Source organism: Hoplias malabaricus, chromosome 1 (assembly GCF_029633855.1).
Source record: "Hoplias malabaricus isolate fHopMal1 chromosome 1, fHopMal1.hap1, whole genome shotgun sequence".
Taxonomy (NCBI): Eukaryota; Metazoa; Chordata; class Actinopteri; order Characiformes; family Erythrinidae; genus Hoplias; species Hoplias malabaricus.
Window position 1 is genome coordinate 17,125,248 of NC_089800.1, and position 23,054 is coordinate 17,148,301.

The window sequence follows — 23,054 nt, forward strand, 5'->3', positions numbered from 1 at the left end:
GAGCTGCTACTTCATAAACATAAACAAAACATTCTGGTTTGTTTGGAACTGTCTTTGGGGTGGTTTGATGCATGTGTGCACTTACATTAACAAAGCACCTGTTAGTTCCGCTTGACACTACATGACTACACTTAGATTCCCCAGTTATCAGCATGGGGTTAGGCCCATTCTGAATTCTTCTTTGACGCTCGCTACAAAATTTTTAATATTTTACACGGGTCTCCTTTTTTCTATTTTGGTGTTCTGTGACCTGATCCAATCCAGGAGTTTTGTGATCCGTTACACCATTTCCCATTACTATTATCATTAAAAATCTTGTAAGGCAAAAACATTATCAAGGAAACACAGCTTAAATAACATTTGATTTTACAATACAGTTATTTCAATTAGATATTACTACTTAACATATATTTCAAACTGAAATTGCCTCCAAATACAAAAAGCCAAAAATTAAGAACCACATAGATGTTAAGCTTAATCTATTAATTTCCATATGTGAACATTTATTTCCTTTTCGCATATCTGAAAAAATAAAAAAGATATGGGTAAAAAAAAGTTCTGAATAGTCAAAAATAGTCCATAAAATCAACTGATTTTAACATATTTGCTTCTAAACCAAAACCCATCATATAAACCATAACTACACAAAATTCCAACAATTTTGACCAATCAGAACAGAGAAAGTTAGAAAGTTCTAAGTGGTTTTCTAAATTGGTCATGAATGGGTTTAATTAACTGTATGTATGTTTTTTCAATGTTAGTCATATTCATTCCTGGTTAAAAAAGTTTTGAAATATATTAAAAGTATCCATGACTGGGATATTTTCAGGATTCATAATATATAAATAGAATAACTAGTACTATGGCACTGTTTTCATTATGTTGGAAGATAATCCCAATCCCAACTTTGTCTGCCTCTAAAGCTCTGTTTCTTTCTCACCATCATCATCATCATCATCACTATTAAGATAGTATTCATCGTCAGTAGTGGTGTCTGAACTCGATTCTTCAAAGACAGACAAAGTGGACTTATAATTCTTGGATGGCAGGATCCCACGAGGAGACAAACTGCTGTGTGAGGTCCTGCTGCTGGTCGAAGAGGAGCTGGGGATTTGGGACATACGACGAGAGGTGGGTGAAAAAGGAGGGGAAGGTGGTGGAGTTGGATCTGTTTCTATGTCCCATGAGCACGGGGAAATCTCAAGTTTAACTGGGCTCCACAGATGGTCATTTGTTGGCCACCTTCCTGCACAGGCCTTGTAAGTATTGTGAGCAGGGACGCTACTAGGACTTCTTGCGCCAAACCCAGGAGAATCACATGGACTCCCAAGACTGGAATGTTTGCTCCAGGTCACAAACTCATCTGGTGAGCTGGTCAGGTCACTGACACTGCCTTGCTTTGATCCAGTTGAGATTCGACCAGGACCTGATGGACGGCCTGAAACTACGCTAGTAACGGAAACTGAACGTTTGCGCTCCAGCCCATACATCAGATCAGCACAGGAAGCAGAAAACTGAGCCCCCATCTGGTGTTGCCTCTGAGAATGCATAGCATTTCTTGTGTGAGGAAAATTCTCAGCTGGAAAAATGGAGGGATGTTTGGTCATTGTTGGGAAATTGTTATAAAACACATCATCATTTTGTGCATCATTTGACAGAAACTCTGGTAGATAAAGTGTGGAAGAGGGACCAAAGTTAGCTTTCCTAGTCTGTGGCATAGTGGCATAGCGGTTGATATAATGAGGCTTAGGTCGGTTATGGCTTTGTGGTCCAACCAGAAACTGGCTTCCATTTTCATTTGCAAGTCTTTTGTGCTTACCCACATTTGAAGTGTTCTCGTTTTTCTTAGATGTAAATTCTGGAAAGTCTCCAGAACAATGATAAGATTCTCTGACATTGGTGATATGAGAGTTTGAGGAAAGCGTTTGGCACTTTTCCATTTCCAAGGCCTTATTGCTTTCCAAAGCCTTCATGTCTGAAGACTGCTGGTTCAAGTTCTTTGTACTTCTATTTGTGAAATCATCATCTTCTGAACGTTTGACACCAAATTTCAATTTCAGACGATTAAATACCTGATCCATTCTCTTGCCGCTTTTGAGTCCTGTCATCACTCCCTTTTTAACATCTTGAGGAGCTGAACTGTCTTTGCTTGGAGAAGAGGTGGAATTCAGAGTATTATCTTTCCTACTTTTTGAGAAGAGGCTCTTCTTTGAATTTGTACTTGGGACTCCTTGTAAAGTCTCCTTTGTCTGCAAGGTTTTTACTCTTTCCTGCATATTGGCAGCTTCGCTAACTGTGACTGAACTAGAAGGTGGAGGGTACATTTTGTAATTCAACCCTTGAACATTGTAAGTATTACCTTTGTCACTCTGAGATGAAAACATGCCATCGCATCCTTTGTGAGGGAAGTTCTTAATGACTATGTCACTGTTCTTTGGGTGTGTAGCCTCTGGTATTAAGTTAACTGTCTGACAGTCTTTGTACTTTACATCTGGAATGCAGCTGCAAGTTCCTAAAAAGACAGATGATGTCTGTGACCCTTCCATTATGAGCTGCTTGACAGAAGAATCACAGGGTTCTTCAGATAACCCCTGAATTAAATTAGATTTGTGTATACTTTTGTTAAATTTAGGAGTTCTGGCAGTTACATTTGGAGTATCAGAAGGTGTACATTTGCTGTGCTGGTTGGGCACAGGTGGAGATGAGAGATTATGCAATGTGTTGTTAAGTGCTGGTCTAGTAGAGATCAGAGTGGAGTAAGGGGATTTACTGAAACGAGGAAGGGATCTCATGCCAGTGTCAGGTGGCAGAGACTGTGGTGAGCTGCTGGTACATAAGTCTTGTATCAAAACCCGTGATTCTACAGGGCTTAGGTCAAATGTGAACACAGAGGTTTCTGAATTTTTATCTTTCTGTACTTCATCTGCATTCTGATTTACAGTTGGGGTTCGAGGACTAGAAGGGGTAAATGCTGATGATGTCTGCGTGGTTATAGGAGGACTAGTTTCCCTCAGATATGAGTAGATACTTGGAGTATGAACTCTTCTGGAAGGTCTAGACTGGGAAAGAAGACTTGTTAGATCTGAAGGGCTTTTATATGCTTGAGAGTTCAGATAGTTCAGCCACACAGGGGAAGGGCTTGTTCCTTCCACAGGAGAAGGTTCTTTCCTGGGTGAGAACACCAGGCTGTTTGTGAAGGTTCTCCCAGTCATGTTGTTTGGACTGGGAGAATGCATCTCTGGCGACAAACTGCTTGTATTAATGACCGATTTGTGACTACTGAGGGACACTGATGATAACCCCAGAGAGAGACTGGAAAGTGTCTTTATCCCTGTTGTTTTGGGTCTTGTATGTGAAGACAAGGCGCCTGTACTTTCTGATTTGCTTGGGGCATTTGCAGTGTTGAAATTGTTAGAATTCTCATCATAGGTGCTACTAGACTGCATACAGCTGCTGGGCTGGCTGTAGTTATTACCCATGCTATCAGAAATGTGACAACTCTGTGAAAACAATTTGCTGATATTATTGTTTGTATTGTCTTTCGGAGAAATGATTGGATAATCAGCTGCTTGGTGAATACCATTAGTATTCAAACTGTAGAGTTCAGTATTATTTTTATTAGTGTGTGTATAGTCTGTGTTGTCGTCCACTGACTTATTGTTCTTTACATGAGAATATATCCTTTCCAGAATTTCTTTGGACTGTTCCTGAGTCTCTGTGTGGCTAGATGTTGTTGGAGATTTTGAATGCAGCCCTTCTGTAAATGTGTCTAAAGAAGTTCTACTATGAAAGTCAAACTCCCTTTTGTTTAAAAACATTGTCTTCCTTGCCTTCACCTGTCTGCCTCCTGGGGAGACAGGAGATTTCTTCTCTTCTAGTGTTTGGAGTTGCTCAGGAGAGGCAGAGAAGGTGTATGGAACAGATGTGTCTTTGGCTGAGTCGTCTGGGGAAACTACTGAGGAATGTGGTTGAGAAATTCTCAACATACTTTTTCTTGGCAAAGTTAGGAACCCATAAGTTGAATCAAGCTGCTTCTCCATTTCAGAAGGCTCAGCATTCGTTTTCCTTGAGTTTAATCTTCTCCAGGAGAGAATCAGACTCCCAGCTGTTGGCCTGGAGGTCGGTGGGGAAAAGGATTCTCCTTGCACTCCATCCTGTGATATTCTTTGGTGTTCATTAAACAGAGGTGAGAGAGGTGACCTAGGCACTTGACTACGAACAGATGATACAAACTCAGTCTTACTGTCCACTGCCTGTTGGTTTGGTATAGGTTGTAAAACATGCCTTTTTGTTTCAAAGGTGGCTGTGAGATGTGGAGAAAGTGTTTCTTTTTGCCATTCCCCAGAATCCATGCTGTTTTTTCCTTGTTCTTGCTTAATGTTGAACTCATCAAACATTGGTAAACCTGGATTTGTCTGGGTATGAGGAAAAAGATGTTGAGGTGGATTCTGGCCTGAAGCAGGAAGGTTGTTGTTCTGTCCACTCACCTGGATGTCTGGTTCAACCTCACTTACACCTCTCTTGTGTCTCCTAAGACGTCCACTCCAGTGAGGGGCAAGAACAGACACTATGGTGGATGTGAACATTGCAGCAGTGAGACCGATAAGATGTGGTTCTGTTTCAAGTTTACAGCTGTGATGAGGAGCAGGAAAGGAGGGCAGTGATAAGGCCCTCTTTAGTTCTCTGGGAGAACATGCAGAGGGCTGGCAGTTAGTAGTGGCCTTTGAACCTCTGTCCTCTCCAAAAGGAATTAGATTACTGTGAGAGAGTGCTCCTTCTGCATTCTCTTTGAAAGGGTTGTTAACTTCAGGATCCCTCGCTGTACTTTCACTCTCAGAAACTGGCAGCTCTGTCTGATGATCAGAAACTGGTGACTGTCTTTGTGAGCAACTTGCAGTGTTTGCTCGATCACGCAGGGCTACGCCGCAGTGTATTCCTTCTGTGGATCGGTGGCTTGATATGTCACTTCCAGCATGGCTTTGGTGAGATTGGGTAGGCCCCTCGTTTTCATAGCATGGCTCTGACACATTCTCATCTTTAGCTGCTTCATCAGATAATTCTCTGGTAGTGCTGGGGCACCGTGTCTTTTTATAATACTGAAACAAACAAAAATAAATAAATAAACAAAATAAAATACATTTATAATAAGCTTTCAGAAGCTACAGAACTCATCTGAGCACTTATAAACATGCTTAGAATGGGCATTAAGCTATTAACAACTAAAGCAAATACATGATTTATATTCCACCTTGTGCAGAAAACAGTTGCCTAAATCCTCCAATAACATAGTTTAATAAAAGTATTGAAAACATACAAAACCCCCCACATCAGAATCAAAGGGGAACATCCATTAATGTCAGGGATCATAATTATTAAACGTTTGAATGCAGAGTCAAAACCTTGATTATTTTGTACCTACCTCAGTGTGATGGACATCAGTTGGCTTCCTTCCAGCTTCAGATTTTCTGTAGGAAAATACCAAAAAATTACAGAATTCCACATTGTTATGTAAGGCTACATATGCACATTTTAGACAATACCCCACCAAAGTTTGAAATCGTCCTTCGAATTAATAATTACACCAGCTGTATTCTCTATTAACTTGCACAGTGTAGTCTGTATATTATAACCTCAACTGGTACATGTTCTATAGAGGGAATTCCTCAGCTTTTTTCCATTTTGGCATAATTTGGAGCTTAATGCACAAACATTCAGATAAACCAAACCAAATTATCAAATTATTTTTTACTGCATTTTTACCTTTGTATATAACATACAATAGTTCAGAAGACATGTATTTCCAAACCTTTGATCACCAATTTCAAAGTACATATTTGGTTATGAAAACAAGCTTTTTCCAACTCTGCCCAGTGGTATTTTGACTTGCATTTCTCAAGTTTAGAAAATTAACTCAATAAAATTTCAATTGCGAAATATTCTGAATTTACATAGTTTGCCTCGGGCAGGAGAACAGGGAACAGAGGGTATAAAACATACCTCTGCTTCACTGCTAACATTTTCACATGCACTTGCAATGAAGCTTGTGTTTTTGAGCTTCCAAATATTCACCAAGACAACGTGGCCAAACAAGATGAACTGCATTCCACCCTTTCTCTCCCAGACTAAGTAGTATGAAGGTAAACAATCCATAAGGCTGGCTGAAAGGGAGGAGACAAGGCTTAAGCTCTTTTATGATCAGTCTGTCTCCTACACAGTCATGTTTACACTCACACATGCACACACACACACACACATACACACAACACTGGTTCAGTTGATGTGGGCACTAATGAGAATCAGATACCCTGAAGGGTTATTCCACAAGGAAAGCTTACTACCTTACTACCTAAGGATTACTACCTTTAGATAATTTAAGCCCGAAGTCAAGCCTGTTAAGAAAAGAGATGAGGGACAATGCAGTCATGAACAGTCATGAACTTTGGGCTTAAGTTATCCCGATCATACATGGATTTATATATATATATATATATATATATATATATATATATATATATTAACCAGGGGGCTGTTCCCCATAGTTCCAAGGAAACAAAAATAGGTCAGTAAACATCAGCAATAGTTCTCTGTTCAGGATTTGTATTGTTTTGTTTAATGAGTTAAAACATGTTCAAAAGAATTTGACACACCCTCATAGTATTCTGAAGCAGAACATTTCTGGAACAGTGCAGACTTATACAACTTTGAGCACTGAATGTGCAGTCAAAATGTCTGCATAATTAAATGGTTAAGATGTAAAGAAAGGCATTGAGAGTGGGCTTGATGTGCAGTGTGCAATACTCCACTCTACAGAAATGTAGAGTCCAAAATGTCTGCAGTGGTTCTGATAGGAACCAGATGTCTGAAGAGTTTCCCTTTAACCGACTGACATTCCATCAAAGCTCAGCCCAACCCGGCACATCACAAATATGGTTAAAAACAAAGCTTTATAATATACATGAATACCTTCAGCTTCAGACACAAACACACCCATCAGGAATGACTATATAAGGTCTAGCTCAGAAGCACCTCATACCAGCGTGCACAGTCTAAAGGTTATCTTCACCTGCCGCAAGGATTTGACAACTGACACAGAATTTTAAAGCTTGAGAAATAATGCAGCAACCATTACATGAAAGCATGAATGGTATTTAATTGTCTCACACCATTTACTAAGAGGGAGAGGCATATTAGTAAGGCTAAAAGTTAAATTAGGTGTGGTTGGGTTAATCATTACCAACACTTACTGGACATGTAACTGACATGATGCAACTTGTACCAAAAAAAAAAAAAAGGAAAAGTGACACCAAAGAAAGGGAAAGTCAAGGTATATCAGACTCACAGCTCATGACAGTTCAGCTGTGCCTCAGTGCGGCTGTTTGTGCTGTTCTTCTCACTGCTTTTAGGGGGCAGTGTCAGTGAGAAAAAGGAGGTGAACCGTGGCTGCTCAGGAGTTTCCCTCAGATCCCCTGTGGTGCTGCTCGAGTCTGTCTTACTTCTCAGAAGGATTCTGCGTCTGATGTAGAGATCTGATGAGAAACAGTGACAAGAAATCTGAGTTTAAATTTCCACTCTTAAATATGAATTCATGCAAAGGGATTACTATAAAGAATGCGTACAGATTTAACTTTGAATATTAATATGCAACTGAGGTCACAACATCATCCGGTAGAGGATACATGCACAAAGATATAAAAAATATATATATTCACTTATGTTAACTCTAGATGTGAAAGAAACTATTTTCAAAACTCCATTAATGTTCACATAGACAATAAAAACATAAATCCCAACACTCCTTATCTGGGAATGACACTGACTGCAGAAAGACACAGCTTCAGAAGTCTTTGGAAGCTTGTAGCTACCAATTAACATGTAGGCCCTACATGTACATTTGCAAAGCCACATCAAACATTCTTAATTATACATCAGGACTAGGTATGGATTAAAGCACCCGTGTAGCGGTCTGTATCACACAGATTTGACAGTGTTATTGTTTCCTTAGCAGGCAATACAAAAAAAAATTGCATAGTAATGACAAGTATAAAAGCTGGTTCTGGAATAAATTTGCTTACTCTTGGTGGTTTGGATGTTTTCAGTTGATGTTCCAGATGGACACTGATCATTCCCATTCCTGGAAAGGGCAATATATCCAAAATCAAAGTTGCACTAATCACACAATCATCATGTCCAGAGCAACGAATGTTTTCCTAAACAAACACAGGTCCCACATATGGAACTCGCTAGTTTAGGCGGGTTGTCAACAGTAGGATCCACTCCCTTCTCTCCACAATAGTAAACAGCAACACCCAGAACTGTAGTCCAGAACAATACAATGATTGGTTCAATGTAATGACATAATGTAGAAAAACACAGCATTATGCACTAGATCACAAACTCATATGTTGCCATCTATCATATGTTGTTATGAATCTGAAACAAGATTGTGAAGCATTGGTGTTTTATTGGCAATAAATACCATTGAATGACATTCAAAAGGGTGTAACTTTTTACATGAGCTGTACCCAGAATAGATACTAATTTCACCCATGACTAATCAGTCAGAAAGGAGGAACATATTTCATGGAACATTATTTAATGCCAACAAGCAAGACTAACTGCATATGCATATGCATCTCATGGATTCCTCCAAAGTTCCTCCAAAAATTATTGGAGCAGGTAATAAGCCGTGAATAATCATAACCACAACAAGATGCTGGCACACTTTCTCCAAATTATATGTTAGCTTTGATGCAAGTTAAACATCTTGAAGTCCTATTTATTCCTGTCATTGAGTACTGGACACTTGATGTTTTGTATGGGGAATATGATCAGCTGCCAGGTATTGCACAATAAGGGTGTTGCCAGTTTACAGCTAAATCACACCAGCACTGCAAATGATTTTATGCCTTCATCTGGGACTAGTTACCATCCTGCAGATTGTTTGAGATATGTTTTCTTCTGAAGACTATGTAGCATTTGGGAAATTATTTTAAATGGAAATAACACATTTTTTTCAAATGTGTGCTTTATTATATTGTGAAGTTTTTAGATTGGTCTGATGTGAAACTGAGTCAGGAGTGTTGACAGTGGTGAAGGAAGTACTGAGTTAAAGTCTCCAAATAATAACTTTTACATGAAGTGTATAGGAATACTCTGCCAGATGCTTGAGATACTGTCATAGCTTTGCCAAATAATTTTGACCTAAACTTTTTTTTTTTTTCTTAAGTCCCTCTCCGGTCATCGAAACAACCCCTAAAAAATACATCTCTTTGAATTATATATTTTAAAGATATTTCCAAAAAATATATCCCTAAAAGTATATTAAATGCACACAGATCTATGAATATGCTTTTAGTCCCTGCATATATCTCCACAAGTTGCCTGTAGCTTAAAAGCCCCATCCTTCAAGTTTACAGGACTGATTCCTAGGTTTGTAGAAACGCTTAAGGTCTATATGAGATAATCTTTTGACCACTGCAGATTCAAAGGGTAAATACCTAGCTATGGTGCTGACTGCTTAATTTATGCATACGTTTATACATCTTCTACGTGACATGGTTTCACAAGTGATATTCTAAAATGCTTAAAACTGGTTTAAGTGTAGAGAAAAAGCATAATATAAATATTACTACTTTATTTTTAGATTAGGTTCATCTTTCTAGCTGTAGAGAGTAAACATGAGCAATTATAACTAAGCAAATTTTGGCGTTTTGTCACTGTTTTTGTACATTGAGAGAAGTCAAGCTTGTTTCACGTTAAGGAAAAAGCTTCATGTGGATCAATGTACTAAAAATGACACATCTTTCTAGCAGTAAAACGAACTCAAGACCACTAGTGTGAAAAATGTGGTCACTGTTTTATTACCTCAAGACATGTTAAACTTTTTTTTGATAGAATATGCGGTTAAAAGTCTGATTTTTGTGTCTTACATCAGTTCAGTCAGCACAAACAAGCCATGAATAAATTACACATTAAACCCCCAAACACCAGGTAGATTCACTGACCATTTTAGATAAAATAATAATAATACCAAATAATAACAACAAATCGACGTTGCTGACATTGACAATTCTAAATCTGTACACTTCTCTACAATGCATCACTTCACACAAAGGATTTGACTGGGTACGTTTCTCCGGAATTATGCACTAATATTCTGCATGAATCTGTTTACTTCTTTAATTCTGAATTAAGCAGAAAATCTGAACAAATACTGTTGTTCTCTTTTAACATCCTAATGTAGACCATCTGTAAAGTTCTGTGGATATAGTAACACAAGTTCTGTATCACATGAGTAATTTATTTTAACCTGAAAAATTATTCATAATTAAAGATTTCGTTGCTACTTTTAAAATCTACAAGACGTGAAGGACTTACTTAAAGACGCTTTACAAAGCTTTGGTTGGTTTCGCATTCGCACGCATCTTATATGAATTCTCCGTTCCACCTTAAATGGCAGAGTTGTTATATTCTTGCTCAGCAGTCGCCCGAATGTATCTGCTGCACCATTTAAGGTGGAACTTGGAGTTCGAATAACAAACGGGCGAATGAGAAACCAACTACAACTTTGGAAACAGGGCTAAAGCATAAACACGAATTAAATAAAATCACAATCATAAGATATCTTTTACTCACCCAACTTTCTGCTTTCCCAGATACTTTTTCCGCACGTTGCCCTTCAGTGCGTCGGTACGTGTTCTGAACTTCACGTTCAAGTCATGTGTTGACATTATAGACGTGACACTACTCGTTTATCTCGTTGTTGTCTCCATTTAACCCCTCACCTTCACCGACACAGCAGTATTACCAGCTCTTCGAGTGTCAGGACGGGGTAAATTCTCCTGTAATTGTCTGTGGGGTTCCGAGGAAGTGCGGCGAAGGAAGGGGTGGCGATAGTAAACCCGCAGCCACATCAGTCATTTAACTCACAAACTGCTCCAGAGCGGATACAGCGAGGGCGAGTAGGGAAGGGTAGAGAGAGCTCAAAATATTTTCTGGTAAAACTGAAGCTACATTAAGAAACGTCAAGTGAAATTAAGATAATTATTATAATATCCTCTTAGGTATGTTCAATTTCCTATTATGCGGTACCATCTGTAGTGTACATCAGTTGATGTTTTTTTTGTCCTTTTAAATAGTTTTGTACATTTAATCTTTGTCATTTGTAATTGTGATATTTTTATGTGTCATCTTAAGTTTTACCGTTTTAAATTATACTAACTGTGTTTCTGGAAAAGTTGTTTTTAATGCAATAAAACCAAATAATTTTGTATATTTCAGCAGGTAAAGGATTAGTTGCCACATACTCTGAGAATGTTGTGACAGGAATTAAATAAGAGTGAAACATTCCAACATTTCAAAACATACCGTAACATTTCATATACAAGATATAATGGAAGCATCAACCAAAAGCTCATTCTTTGCTAGCAAATATGGGTGGTGCTCACTACTTTATGTGAAACGTCAAGAAACATTTTCTAAAAAGCTCAAAAAATAAAATTCCACAATACAAGATTGCAAAGAATTCTATCACACATGAAATTGTGAAAAGATTTAAGGAATCCAAATGAATCTTAGTCTGTTTAGGGCAAGGTTGGAAGATACTATTGAATGTACATGACCTTTGAGCCCTCAGATGGCATTGCATGAGAAATCATCATGATACTGAGATAAATATAACCACATACACATTCAGGAGTACTTTGGAAAACCATTAACACTTAACACTCTCTTCCGCTTCTGCAAGAAATGCAACGTGAAACTCTATTGCGCAAGTAGAAAGCCATGCATCAATTGTTATCAGTTACAGGTGAAAAAGCCTATATCTGTCATGGTGCATCTGTACGGCATGGGTGATTTGCAAATGTGTGAAGATATAGTTTACGCAGATGTTTTTATTGGGATTTTAGAGAGACATACGCAGCCACCATGGTGATGCCCACTTAATTCTTCCATTCAGGTGTAAGGTCATTCAATATGGTTTGCATTTAAATGTGACATTCTAGGGTTTCTAAAATTTCTAAGACATTCTAAGATTTGTGTTGGAATATTCTGCAATTTCTGATTCTTATCACCACCACTGTAAAGAAATATTAGTCTGTGAGTTTCTCAGCAATGCAGTATTGCTGATAAATCCAATGATTGTCTCTTTTTACATCTCAATGCAGACCTGAAAAATCTGCTAAATTCCTTTTTAAGAACTAGTTACTGCCAAACTAGAAGAATCTAAAAAAAAATAGTGGTTTAGTAATGCATAGGAGCAATAGAGGGAGCCATTCCACATTTGTGTGCTTCATGATTCTACTACCAATGAACTTAGGACTTATTTGTATTCTTTCATTCATTATCTGTAACCACTTATCCAATTCAGGGTCACGGTGGGGCCCAATGATTCCAGGTAGGCTTTCGCAAGGCAGGAATACACCCTGGAGGGGGCACCAGTCCTTCACAGGGCAACACAGACACACACATTCGGACACTTTTGATTCGCCAATCCACCTACCAATATGTGTTTTTGGACTGTGGGGGGAAACTGGAGCACCCGGAGGAAACCCATGCGGACACAGGGAGAACACACCAACTCCTCACAGAGAGTCACCCGGAGTGGGAATCGAACCCACAACCTCCAGGTCCCTGGAGTTGCGTGACTGCGACACTACCTGCTGTGCCACCCATATTTGAATTGTTGTATTGCTGTTTTCCTGTTCATGGCTAAATTTCTGACTGGTCAAAAAAGATCCGCAGAGAGTTATAGATGCTGTTATTGTGAGTTGATATTTTATAAATCCCAATCTTCAAACATCCCATACACACTGCAGTTTATTATTCTTACATTTTGGTGTTATTCACATTACTTATCTCAGCCCATTTTGCTAAACACTGCTCTAACCCACTCAGAAATTATCCTGAGCAATGCATCACTGGTTCTCAGTCCAGATCTCCATTGTATTACACTGCACTTTTTTTTTTCTCTGCAAACATGATAATGATTTTTATTTTATTTTATGTTATGGCCAGAATAAGATGTGTTATAGCTGGCCCATCCCTCCCCTGGGTATCTGTTGCCCAATATACCAGCTCAAAGTATGTTGAGCCTTCCTGTGGTGCTGGCATTTGTGGCAGTTTAAAAAGTGTTCAATTAACAATAGTGAAAATGGTTTAACAAAAATGTGACACCTACTCAATTTTATTCATTCATCATCTGCCTATCCAGCTCAGGTTCGCGGTGGGTCCAGAGCCTACATGGAATCATTGGGCGCAAGGCGGGAATACACCCTGGACGGTGCGCCAGTCCTTCACAGGGCAACACAGACTCACACCTACCAATGTGTGTTTTTGGACTGTGGGAGGAAACCGGAGCACCCAAAGGAAACCCACGGGGAGAACACACCAACTTCTCACAGACAGTCACCCGAAGCGGGAATCGAACCCACAATCTCCAGGCCCCTGGAGCTGTGTGGCTGTGCCACCGTGCCGCCCCCCTTCCTAAGTTACAATATGTAAAAGTAAACTATAGCTCACCAGCTGATTATCCTGATTAATATCTACTAAGATGCTCTACATGTTGGCGACATTAAATCTTTGCAGTGCCCTTGTGGAGAAAGAGTTGCATTGAAACATCTTCCTGCTTGTAATTGGTAAAAAAGCTGATTTTTTGGGACCTATAATGAAAAATATTTTTTTGGGTCTTCAGCTCAGCTCTGCAAAAATTAATGATGGAAGGACACTAATTATTTTAAGCATAAACACGGCAGACCATTAATTACTCTTTTTAACCCCACTGCAATGAGCCAAGAATGCTGGAATTCAATCAGGATATTACTACATTCTACATTGCCCACCACAGCAGAGCATATTCAGGGGGCTTTAACCAGTATAGTTCATTAATCAGATATTTATCATGTGCCAGAGGTTAAAGTAATTGGGGATGGGGAGTGGATATAATCATATTTCAGGAAAAAAGGCACATATAAAAGTCTGATATAGCAGATGAGCTTTAACATCTCCACTCACTTTTTTCACTCACGTAGCACTGAGCTTATATAATCGTTATGAATCTGCTTTGGTTAACTGTAATGTTACCTCTCTGGTTAGCTGTCTGTGAGCAGTTTGGCATGTTCTCCCTATGTCCACACGGGCTTCCTCCGGGTGCTCCCACCTTTCAAAAAACGTTGGTAGGTGGATTGGCTACTCAAAAGTATCCTTAGGTGTGAGTGTGTGAGTGAATGTGTGAATGTGTTTCACCCCGCCAAGGACTGGTGCCCCCTTCAAAGCTTGATTTCTTGTAGGCTCCGCACCCACCGCGACCCTGAAATGGATAAGCGGTTAAAAGAATTAATGAATTAATTAATTTATAATTGCAATGTGACAAACTAGTTATTTTGTAACTTCAGAATGTGTAAATATATACTCAAATACTGCACAACGTACTGGATTATTTAAAGAGGAGATGCCATGGAAAAAACTGATTTTGGAGATAGTTGTAAAGTTTGTTAAAGTTTCAGAAGACAAGCTGAAAAAAGAGACTGTTTTAAATTATATTAATGATGCCTTTGAATCTAGTCATTGTACAGCAATGTAACTCCATAATTTATGCTGAAGTTTAGGATTGTTTAAATACAGAATACTTTTTTGAATAAAAAAAGTAAAAAGGAACAATGCATTTCAGCCAATCTTAACAGAAGCCATATACATGTATTAGCCTTAAAGGCACAGACTGTTTTATTCTAAGGGATAAACAGAGTTAAAATGGTTGTGTTTAGTGGCTCTAATAACTTACTTATCAGGCTCCCAATGCAAATCTCTTATTGCTTATTGAGGAGCAGCTCTCTCAGTCTTACAGTTTCAGTTTGACTGGCACAGTGGACGCTGGAATTGGGCCAAGGAAGGTCTTACATATTTCATAAGCTGCTTGTCATGTGTTACATAAATTACAGCCGATCACTTGAAAATACATTATCTCCTGGGAAGATTCTGACAAGCCCAATTCATAACCATGGATTGATTTTTTAAAATAGTGGCCATGTTAAGGGAACTCATTCGGAGCACGTTTTGAAGTGGTTGGTGTAATTGAGTTTTTATGCAGCTCTAAAAAAGTAATCACAAAAAATGATCAGCAAATTTCTTAGAGCACAATTTATCAAACAGTTAGGAGAAACAATCTCACTCTAAGTAATCAGCTGGACGGTATTTAAGAGGTTTAAGTGTGGGTGTTTATGTCACATTAAAATGCGAACATCACTTTGAGTAAATATTGTGTAAACATAGATATTTATATGCACAGATGGTTTTATTTCACCTTAGTAACCATGAGAGACTGGACCACTGTGTTAGAAGGTTTTTAATATGAAACCTGGCAGGTAAATTATAAATACTGCTCATGGGCATAAAAACAAAATGTTTAGGTAAGCCAGAATGCCTGCGGCAAGAAAAGATGACTGACGGTGTCTGGAATCATTCATTATAAAGCATGTCATTTCTCCTGGTTGTGGCCTACCTCAAATGTTTGCAGAATTAATGTAGTTCACTAGGCTTTCGGTATCATTTAATAGGCAGCACCCCCCCAGGCCAATACAATGGAAGCTGTAAAAACAGCCCATTTTGAATTAATTATGGTTGTGATTTCAACAACAAATCTTTTAGAACCTCCCATTCAGCCTACAGCACTTTAGATTTGTCCATTCATACTAAGGCTTTAAGGAGTGTTTTTTTTCACCCACATTTCAGCCTAGACTTGTCTTTGAGCTCTTTTACATTCATCAGTCTTAAAGGAACACTAGGGACAGCTATAAAATTGTGATGCTTCTGAGCTTTAGTACGAAGAAGAGAGCCTAAGCTGTTGCTACTACATACTCTGCACAGTAGAAACTGCACTATGTTATCTGTGAAGGGTAGAGGGCAGAAAACAACCGCCCCCCCCTCCCTTCTTATTCCCTTGATTTCAGGAGAGTGACTTAAAAGTGGGGCGGCATGGTGGGGCAGCAGGTAGTGTCACACAGCTCCAGGAACCTGGAGGTTGTGGGTTCAATTCCCGCTCCGGGTGACTGTCTGTGAGGAGTTGGTGTGTTCTCCCTGTGTCTGTGTGGGTTTCCTCCGGGTGACTGTCTGTGAGGAGTTGGTGTGTTCTCCCTGTGTCTGTGTGGGTTTCCTCCGGGTGACTGTCTGTGAGGAGTGTGGTGTGTTCTCCGCGTGGGTTTCCTCGGGGTGCTCCGGTTTCCTCCCACACGTTGGTAGGTGGATTGGCGACTCCAAAGTGTCCGCAGGTGTGAGTGTGTGAGTAAATGTGTGTGTGTGTCTGTGTTGCCCTGCGAAGGACTGGCGCCCCCTCCAGGGTGTATTCCCGCCTTGCGCCCAATGATTCCAGGTAGGCTCTGGACCCACCGCGACCCTGACTTGGATAAGCGGTTACAGATAATGAATGAATGAATGACTTAAAAGTGAATGACTCTCTGTGAATTTAGGGGGAGCCCAGGAGCAAAAATACCAAATTTTACCTACTGTCCCTTTAAGTAAAAGGTGCAAATATGCCATATCCACAAAGTTTGTGAAGGGCATGATGATGAACTTACTGAAGGCAGTCTGCAGTCCTGATTGGGTACATTAAGCACAAGTAACAGCTTCATTAATTGATGAGACAATCATTTAATTACATGCTCTACTGCTGTCAATCTGCTTAGACCGACTGGGGCTGGAGCCTGGGAGCTGGGAGCCGGTGACTCAGAGGTTAACTGTGGCAGTGGGCTTGCCGCAGTATTGACTGCTGGGTAATTATGCTTAAGTGGTGACTGGCAGAGGTAAATGGCAGTAACAGATTATCTGTTTTGAAGAGAGGCATTCTTAGAATCAATAAGAGTCCATTTGTGAAAATAGAGCAATTTGGGGAAAAATACGCCCTGTTCCTGGCCCCAACAGTATCCACTTAACCAGGGCTGCTACTGTAGCTGCCCATTTCCCTCTCACTCCTTCATGGTTATATAAGGAAATAAAAGCAGACGAGATGAAAGAGGAAACGCGGCATCGACGTCAACAAGCGAACTGTCTATCCTCTGTAATCAGATATAGACTAAATATATATAAAATTATCAATTATTTTCAATATCACAGGCATGAACAAATATCTAGTTCAGTGTTGTTCAACATCCATACACTCTTCTGAAATTAATATATATTATATTAGTATATTAATATGATGTTTTTCATCCTTTTGCTGCAGTAATAATTGGCATTGAGCATTGCATTAAAGTATGATACTGCGAAAGTTTACTAAAGAGCCTGATGAAGAACCATTGTTTTTAAGAGTGCCCATCTCAGAACTGACATGTGTCAGTACATAGATCAAATATATGGGAGTTCCATATTTATGAGGCTGATTGTGTGTTTTCATTTGATGGTTTGTCACAATGCAGCAGGGCTGACCCCCTGGCTCCAACAATGATTACTCATTACATTATTTCTGGTTTGAACGTTGGTCACCAGCTGATGTCAGCCCAAAGCAAGCAGCGCTGCTTGCTGGGACAGAAGCCTCTAGGGAGGAGCCTCTAGGGAGGAGCTGCTGACCTCTCCAAGCTGAGGGGAAAGGGGATCGAGATTGCAGTCTGGTATACTGAGCCTCACAAGGGCCATAAAGAGGCAGTCTATTTAAATAACTGCTTTTTCTCATTTATATCTTTCCCTTTCTGTCTTATCATATTTTCTGGTTCTTTCCCCTGTGTGCAAAGAACATCCTAAAAGAAAAAAGAAGAGACTGATATTACATACCATCTGCAGGGAGATTTCTCACTTGTAACCACTTTTGACAATATATTTCAAGTATCATTAAAGGGGAATTTTAGCACATTTTGAAAAAGCATTATTTCAATTTCTTCCTACTTATTCAGACTGACTAGATGTGAAATCATCTGTGAAGTTGTGATAGATGTCCAAAGCAGGCAGACAGAGGTGCTTGCAAGGAGTCATATGGAAAATTGTCATTAAATAATACAATTATTCATTTGTAAATTCACTGGTCATATTGGATGGAAACAATGACTATATATTCATTAAATAAAATACCCCTCAAACCCAAACCCAAACCCAACCCCAGCTGCTATCCAGATAGGTGTTTTTACAGTTCACATCCAATGTCTTTGAATGACTTTGTTTACATTTCAGAGATTACAGTATGTAGAATTGTATGATATTCCCATTTTTGGAAAAATATATTATTGTTTTTAAAATGTCTGATTTCTTTTATAGCAACATCTATATGCTGCTTGGATCAGTCTAGCACTGAGCTCATGCTTCAACTTTCAATTCACTTAGACAAACTATACTAGCCAATCAATCGTATTTACATCTATTGCCCCACTCAGCCATCTACTTTTCCCCTTGGAGACAAGGTTTAATTGGCTTCTACAGTGGCAGGGACTACTGATCCTTCTAAAGCGCTGTGTGTGAAATATTCACAATTGAGTGCTAATCCTTCAGGAACGTGATATGAACCCACATGTAATATCCCAGAGGTGAATTATGTGGAAAGAAGATATGGGTCTATTATCAGCTGGGCCTCTGAGTGATGGAACCTGGGAAGACATTTGGACTATACGCTGCTCATAGATCTGAATGCAGGAGTTCTTTAATGGGTGCCTGTTACCTCCTCTTAAGGTTCTCTTGATGTCACATCGCCTCGACACAGACTTTAATCCAATCAGGAAAGAGGCAGTGCTCATTTACCCAGAAGGCTTCAGGGCCCCCTCATTCATCCTAGGTGGGGTCAGCCCTGGTCAGTTCGTCTCTCTCTCTGTATGTCTCAAAGTGTCATTTTTCACAGCCCGATAACGACTCCCCTGCGTCCCCTCAGAGACCCCTGTCCAAGATAATGGAAAGAGAAAGCTAGTGAAAAAAGGCAGGAAAATACATCATTGGAATTTTCTCTCTGTCAATACTCACAAGTCAATAACTTTTATTGTCAAGATGAATAGCGATGGTCCAGAAGTGAAAGTGCTTTTTATAACTTAAAGCATTCTTAGAAAAGCTTGATTTTGTGCGTCACTTGTATTGAATAATAACTGCTGGTAACTTGTGAAATCTATAGACCAGGCAGTCAGACTAAACGTGTTTCTCAAGTCAAAGGTCAGAGGTCAAGGGTCAAAGCATGTCCTGCCCAGGAGGCACTGCTGGAGTCCTTTCGCTCACACCTTCCTCTCTAATTTGTGCACAAACCCCTTAGATAGGTTCCAGCATTTTGATGATTTTTGAACATTTGTCAATGTGAGTGTCACAGTGACAAGGTCATAAATGTGTCACAAAAAAAGATGTCAGTGCCTTTAAGCACTATTTCTTAAAAGAGAGTAGCAGGTAGTGTCGCAGTCACACAGCTCCAGGGACCTGGAGGTTGTGGGTTCAAGTCCCGCTCCAGGTGACTATCCATGAGGATTTTGGTGTGTTCTCCCTGTGTCTGTGTGGGTTTGCTCCGGTTTCCTCCAACAGTCCCAAAAACACACGTTGGTAGGTGGATTGGTGACTCAAAAAGTGTCCATAGGTGTGACTGAATGTGTGTGTTGCCCTGTGAAGGACTGGCGCTCCCTCCAGGGTATATTCCTGCCTTGCGCCCCAATGATTCCAGGTAGGTTCTGGACACATTGCGACCCTGAACTGGATAAGCGGTGTTTGGGCACCTACAAAAATGAATATCCAGATTTCAGCCAGGATCTCTCCCAGGACAAATATATTCCATCAAATCATAACAAGACTGCACTGTTAAAATGAGGACCCTCCAAAAATATTTTATGGCTATTGTGACAGACATAACAGGGTTCAGTGAAAAGTGGAGATTTAAAATAATTCTGTAAAGGACCATCTATTTGAAGGTTTTTTAGTGTAACAAAAGTGGTTCTCCACTCCCAAGAAACCTTGGCATATGTACTTTAAGACGCATGCCAACATGAGGATGATGTTAAACATGATGATGGACAAAAGGAGTTTGATGATGAAGGTACAGACTGGACCCCATTGTCCTGGTCTGCAGCATCAGCATGGCTCTTTCACCTGGCCCAGTTAAGACCTGCTTTCTGCAAGCTGGCCCTTTCCTGGCCACCGGCAGCATCCTCAGCTGCTGCTTTTTTCTGATTACCCAACATTTCTTTTCTCTTTTCCGCTGCCAGTGCTTCCTGCCAGATCGCTTTAATATTCCTCCTGATGACTGTTCCTGTAATAATGCACTTGCCGTTTTTATCGATAATGTGTCACAGAATCTCTCTTTGTCGTTATTGAATAGCGCACGAAACAGAATGGCATGTACCAAGGGGAAATGAGGGGTCGATAGCCAACAGCAAATTAAGTAATAGCATTTTTGTGTCAATGCATAAGCCAGGTTGGTTAACAGCGCCCAGATCAGCATGGCTCCACATCATAGAGGGAGCAGATCAATCCAAACACAAAGGCGGCCTCCCTCTTTGACAGTGTAATTGCCAATCTTGCAAAAGAATGTGTGAAAGGACAGTATGAATATCTTCCACAGACACACAACTCATGCTAGAGAGGTCTAAGAGCAGGATTATCCCATCCTTTGACAAATAACTTGAATTGATTGGGTCATCCGTGTGAAAATATTCTTCAGGCATCTTTTTCTCTTTAAGTATTTTTGATGTTTTAGGCCTATAATATTTGAGAGAAAATCTAGTTCGCTCCAACAGTAGGTCAGCCACTGCATTTAATTTTCAGCACAATCAGCTTTGGGTGTTGTTTATTCAAACATGATAAGATACGGAAAAAAAGAGTAGATTCTTCCTTTTCTACATGAACCTAGCATATTAAGAGTGCTTCCCTGCAGTTAACAGCCTCTATCCTTTAATATAGAAGTGAAAACATTGCTGTAAAGATTTGACTGCAGCCACAAGAGCATTACACTGCTCCAACTCATCCCAAAGACACCAAAAAAGAGCTCCATCTCTCCCAAGAATACTGTAACACTGTTACTGCTCAAGTCTATGTCTCGCAGTAGGTATTACTCCATAGGCTCATGTATAGCTGCTCTAGAGCTTTTCATTCTATTGTAAATTCTTTTCTAGCACCTTAAATGAGCCAAATAGACTAACTGAAAGAAGTGCTTTCAGAATGTGCTAGACAAAAGAAAAAGGAAAAATTAAAACAGAAGTTTATCTGTATATTTTGGTAGCACCTAAAATAATATTTTCTAGAATCTTGTCTAAGAAATGTTTTTGAGCAAAATGGCTTCACTGAAGTAAAAAACAGAGCATCTAAAATGTATTTACCTCAAAGCATCAAAATATTTTTTACTTCACTGATCATATCTCTCTCAAATGTGTTTGTGTCTGGTCGAGTCATGCTCCTGAATATTGAGCTTCAGTTAAATGCAAAGATAAGTTCAATACAAGGCCGTGTGGTCCCCCACATCATCCATCATTAGCTTAGCAATATAAATTGAAGAGCCCATTTCCTATTTTTCTATGAATCAGAAAAAAATCCTAACAATCTGTTCTAATTTAACAATCTAATCTATGTTTATGAATATGTTTCTGTGGTATTATATTTCTGAAACATAAAAAAGAACAAGGTCAAGACAAATAATTGAAAAAGATCACTAAAATCCCCATCAGATAACAAGTATTAGAAGCATACAATTCACATTTGAATTGTATGTATATTATGTACAATTAAATATTATATCACATTTTCATTTAGCTACACTTTAATAATTTGGGAACTCTGGATATGTATTGTTCTGCAAGTTTTGCAAGTGGTATTTTCGCCAATTCTTGTCTGATACAAGACTTTGGTTGTGGTTGACTGATTTACAAAATATGTTGCTCATAATGATGCCTCAACCATGGATGTTCCAGGAAAAGAAGCTGCATTGATTGCAGCAAGTCTGCCCATCAATGGTACATATATGCATGTCTCCCGTGTAGTGGACACTGATACACCACAATGTCATGTCAGACTGTGGTTTTGCACTTTCACAGATAATAGTCCAGGTAGCACAGTGAACTGGATGTCCATGTGGCAATAGGTTATATTTGTCACAGCAGCAAGATGATTTTTCATTGAATTCCATCTGTGGGCAAAAAGGTCACACAAATTCGACTCCGTTTTCTGGGTCTTGCCCTAGACAGACAAACATATCTATAGATTTCCTAAATCAGTGGTGCACAACTCCAGTCCTGGAGGGCCAGTATCCAGTAAAGTTTGGTGATTCCTTTGCTCACACACACCTGATTCAACTCATCTGTTAACTGACAGGTTTAATGGTTGTGTTTTAGCAGAGGAATCACCAAACTTTGCTGGACACCCGCCCTCCAGTACTGGAGTTGTGCACCCCTGTACTAAATCATTTAAAAACATCATGCACAGCAGATGGTGAAATACCTATGACTCTTTGCATTATTTTGTTAGAAAATGTACTTTATGTACTCTTTGACAATTGTTTCACTAAAGTTGGCATAAAGTGGTGAAGCTTTGCATGCAACGACTTAACTTTTGGTGGATGCACATGCTTAAAGTTGAAGGGTTCAAATGGTTTAATATTACTTTGATTATTGTATACGCCTACTTTTCACTCATATACTGATTTATTCCAACTTTGGAGTGTGTTGCAGGTGTTACATAATAAAACAACAACCACAAAAAAGTTTACAAACATTTACACAATCAGGTTCATTGACAATTGTGGGAATTTGCATTTGTGATTGTGTCAATTACATAACGTTTTAAAAGAATTAGCAAATCATTGATTCTTTTTTATACTCCAGTTTAATAAATTCCACTTTTTGGGGGAAACAGGGTTTGTAAACATAGCCTGTTGTGTTATTTAGCTAAATATGTTATAGGCTAACATGAGCTTTTATAGTCCAGCATTTTGAAAAGTGTCGTAAACTATGGTAAAATTTGAGGTCATTATCGTGATCGTGTTTCTGATGGACACACAACTGTCCTGAGGAATTCTGAAGCTCACGGACACTTTCCCGCCATTTTGTTTTGCACAACGTCACCGAAGGCTGTGCTAAGACCGCACGCGACCCCTTTTCTCGGGCATGAAGGGAGGGGGAGATTGTTGT

General features: G+C 39.4%; 1 protein-coding gene across 1 annotated transcript; it reads right to left on the minus strand.

Annotated features, from left to right (window-relative positions):
• Positions 1-903: 903 nt before the first annotated feature.
• On the minus strand, positions 904-10,730 carry zmp:0000000991 (uncharacterized). Its single transcript, XM_066641742.1, has 5 exons — positions 10,636-10,730; positions 8,073-8,131; positions 7,340-7,526; positions 5,420-5,465; positions 904-5,096 (listed from the first exon to the last, which is right to left on the minus strand). The coding sequence occupies exons 1-5, from the start codon at positions 10,728-10,730 to the stop codon at positions 918-920; spliced, it is 4,566 nt and encodes a 1,521-aa protein (XP_066497839.1). The 3' UTR covers positions 904-917.
• Positions 10,731-23,054: the final 12,324 nt, after the last annotated feature.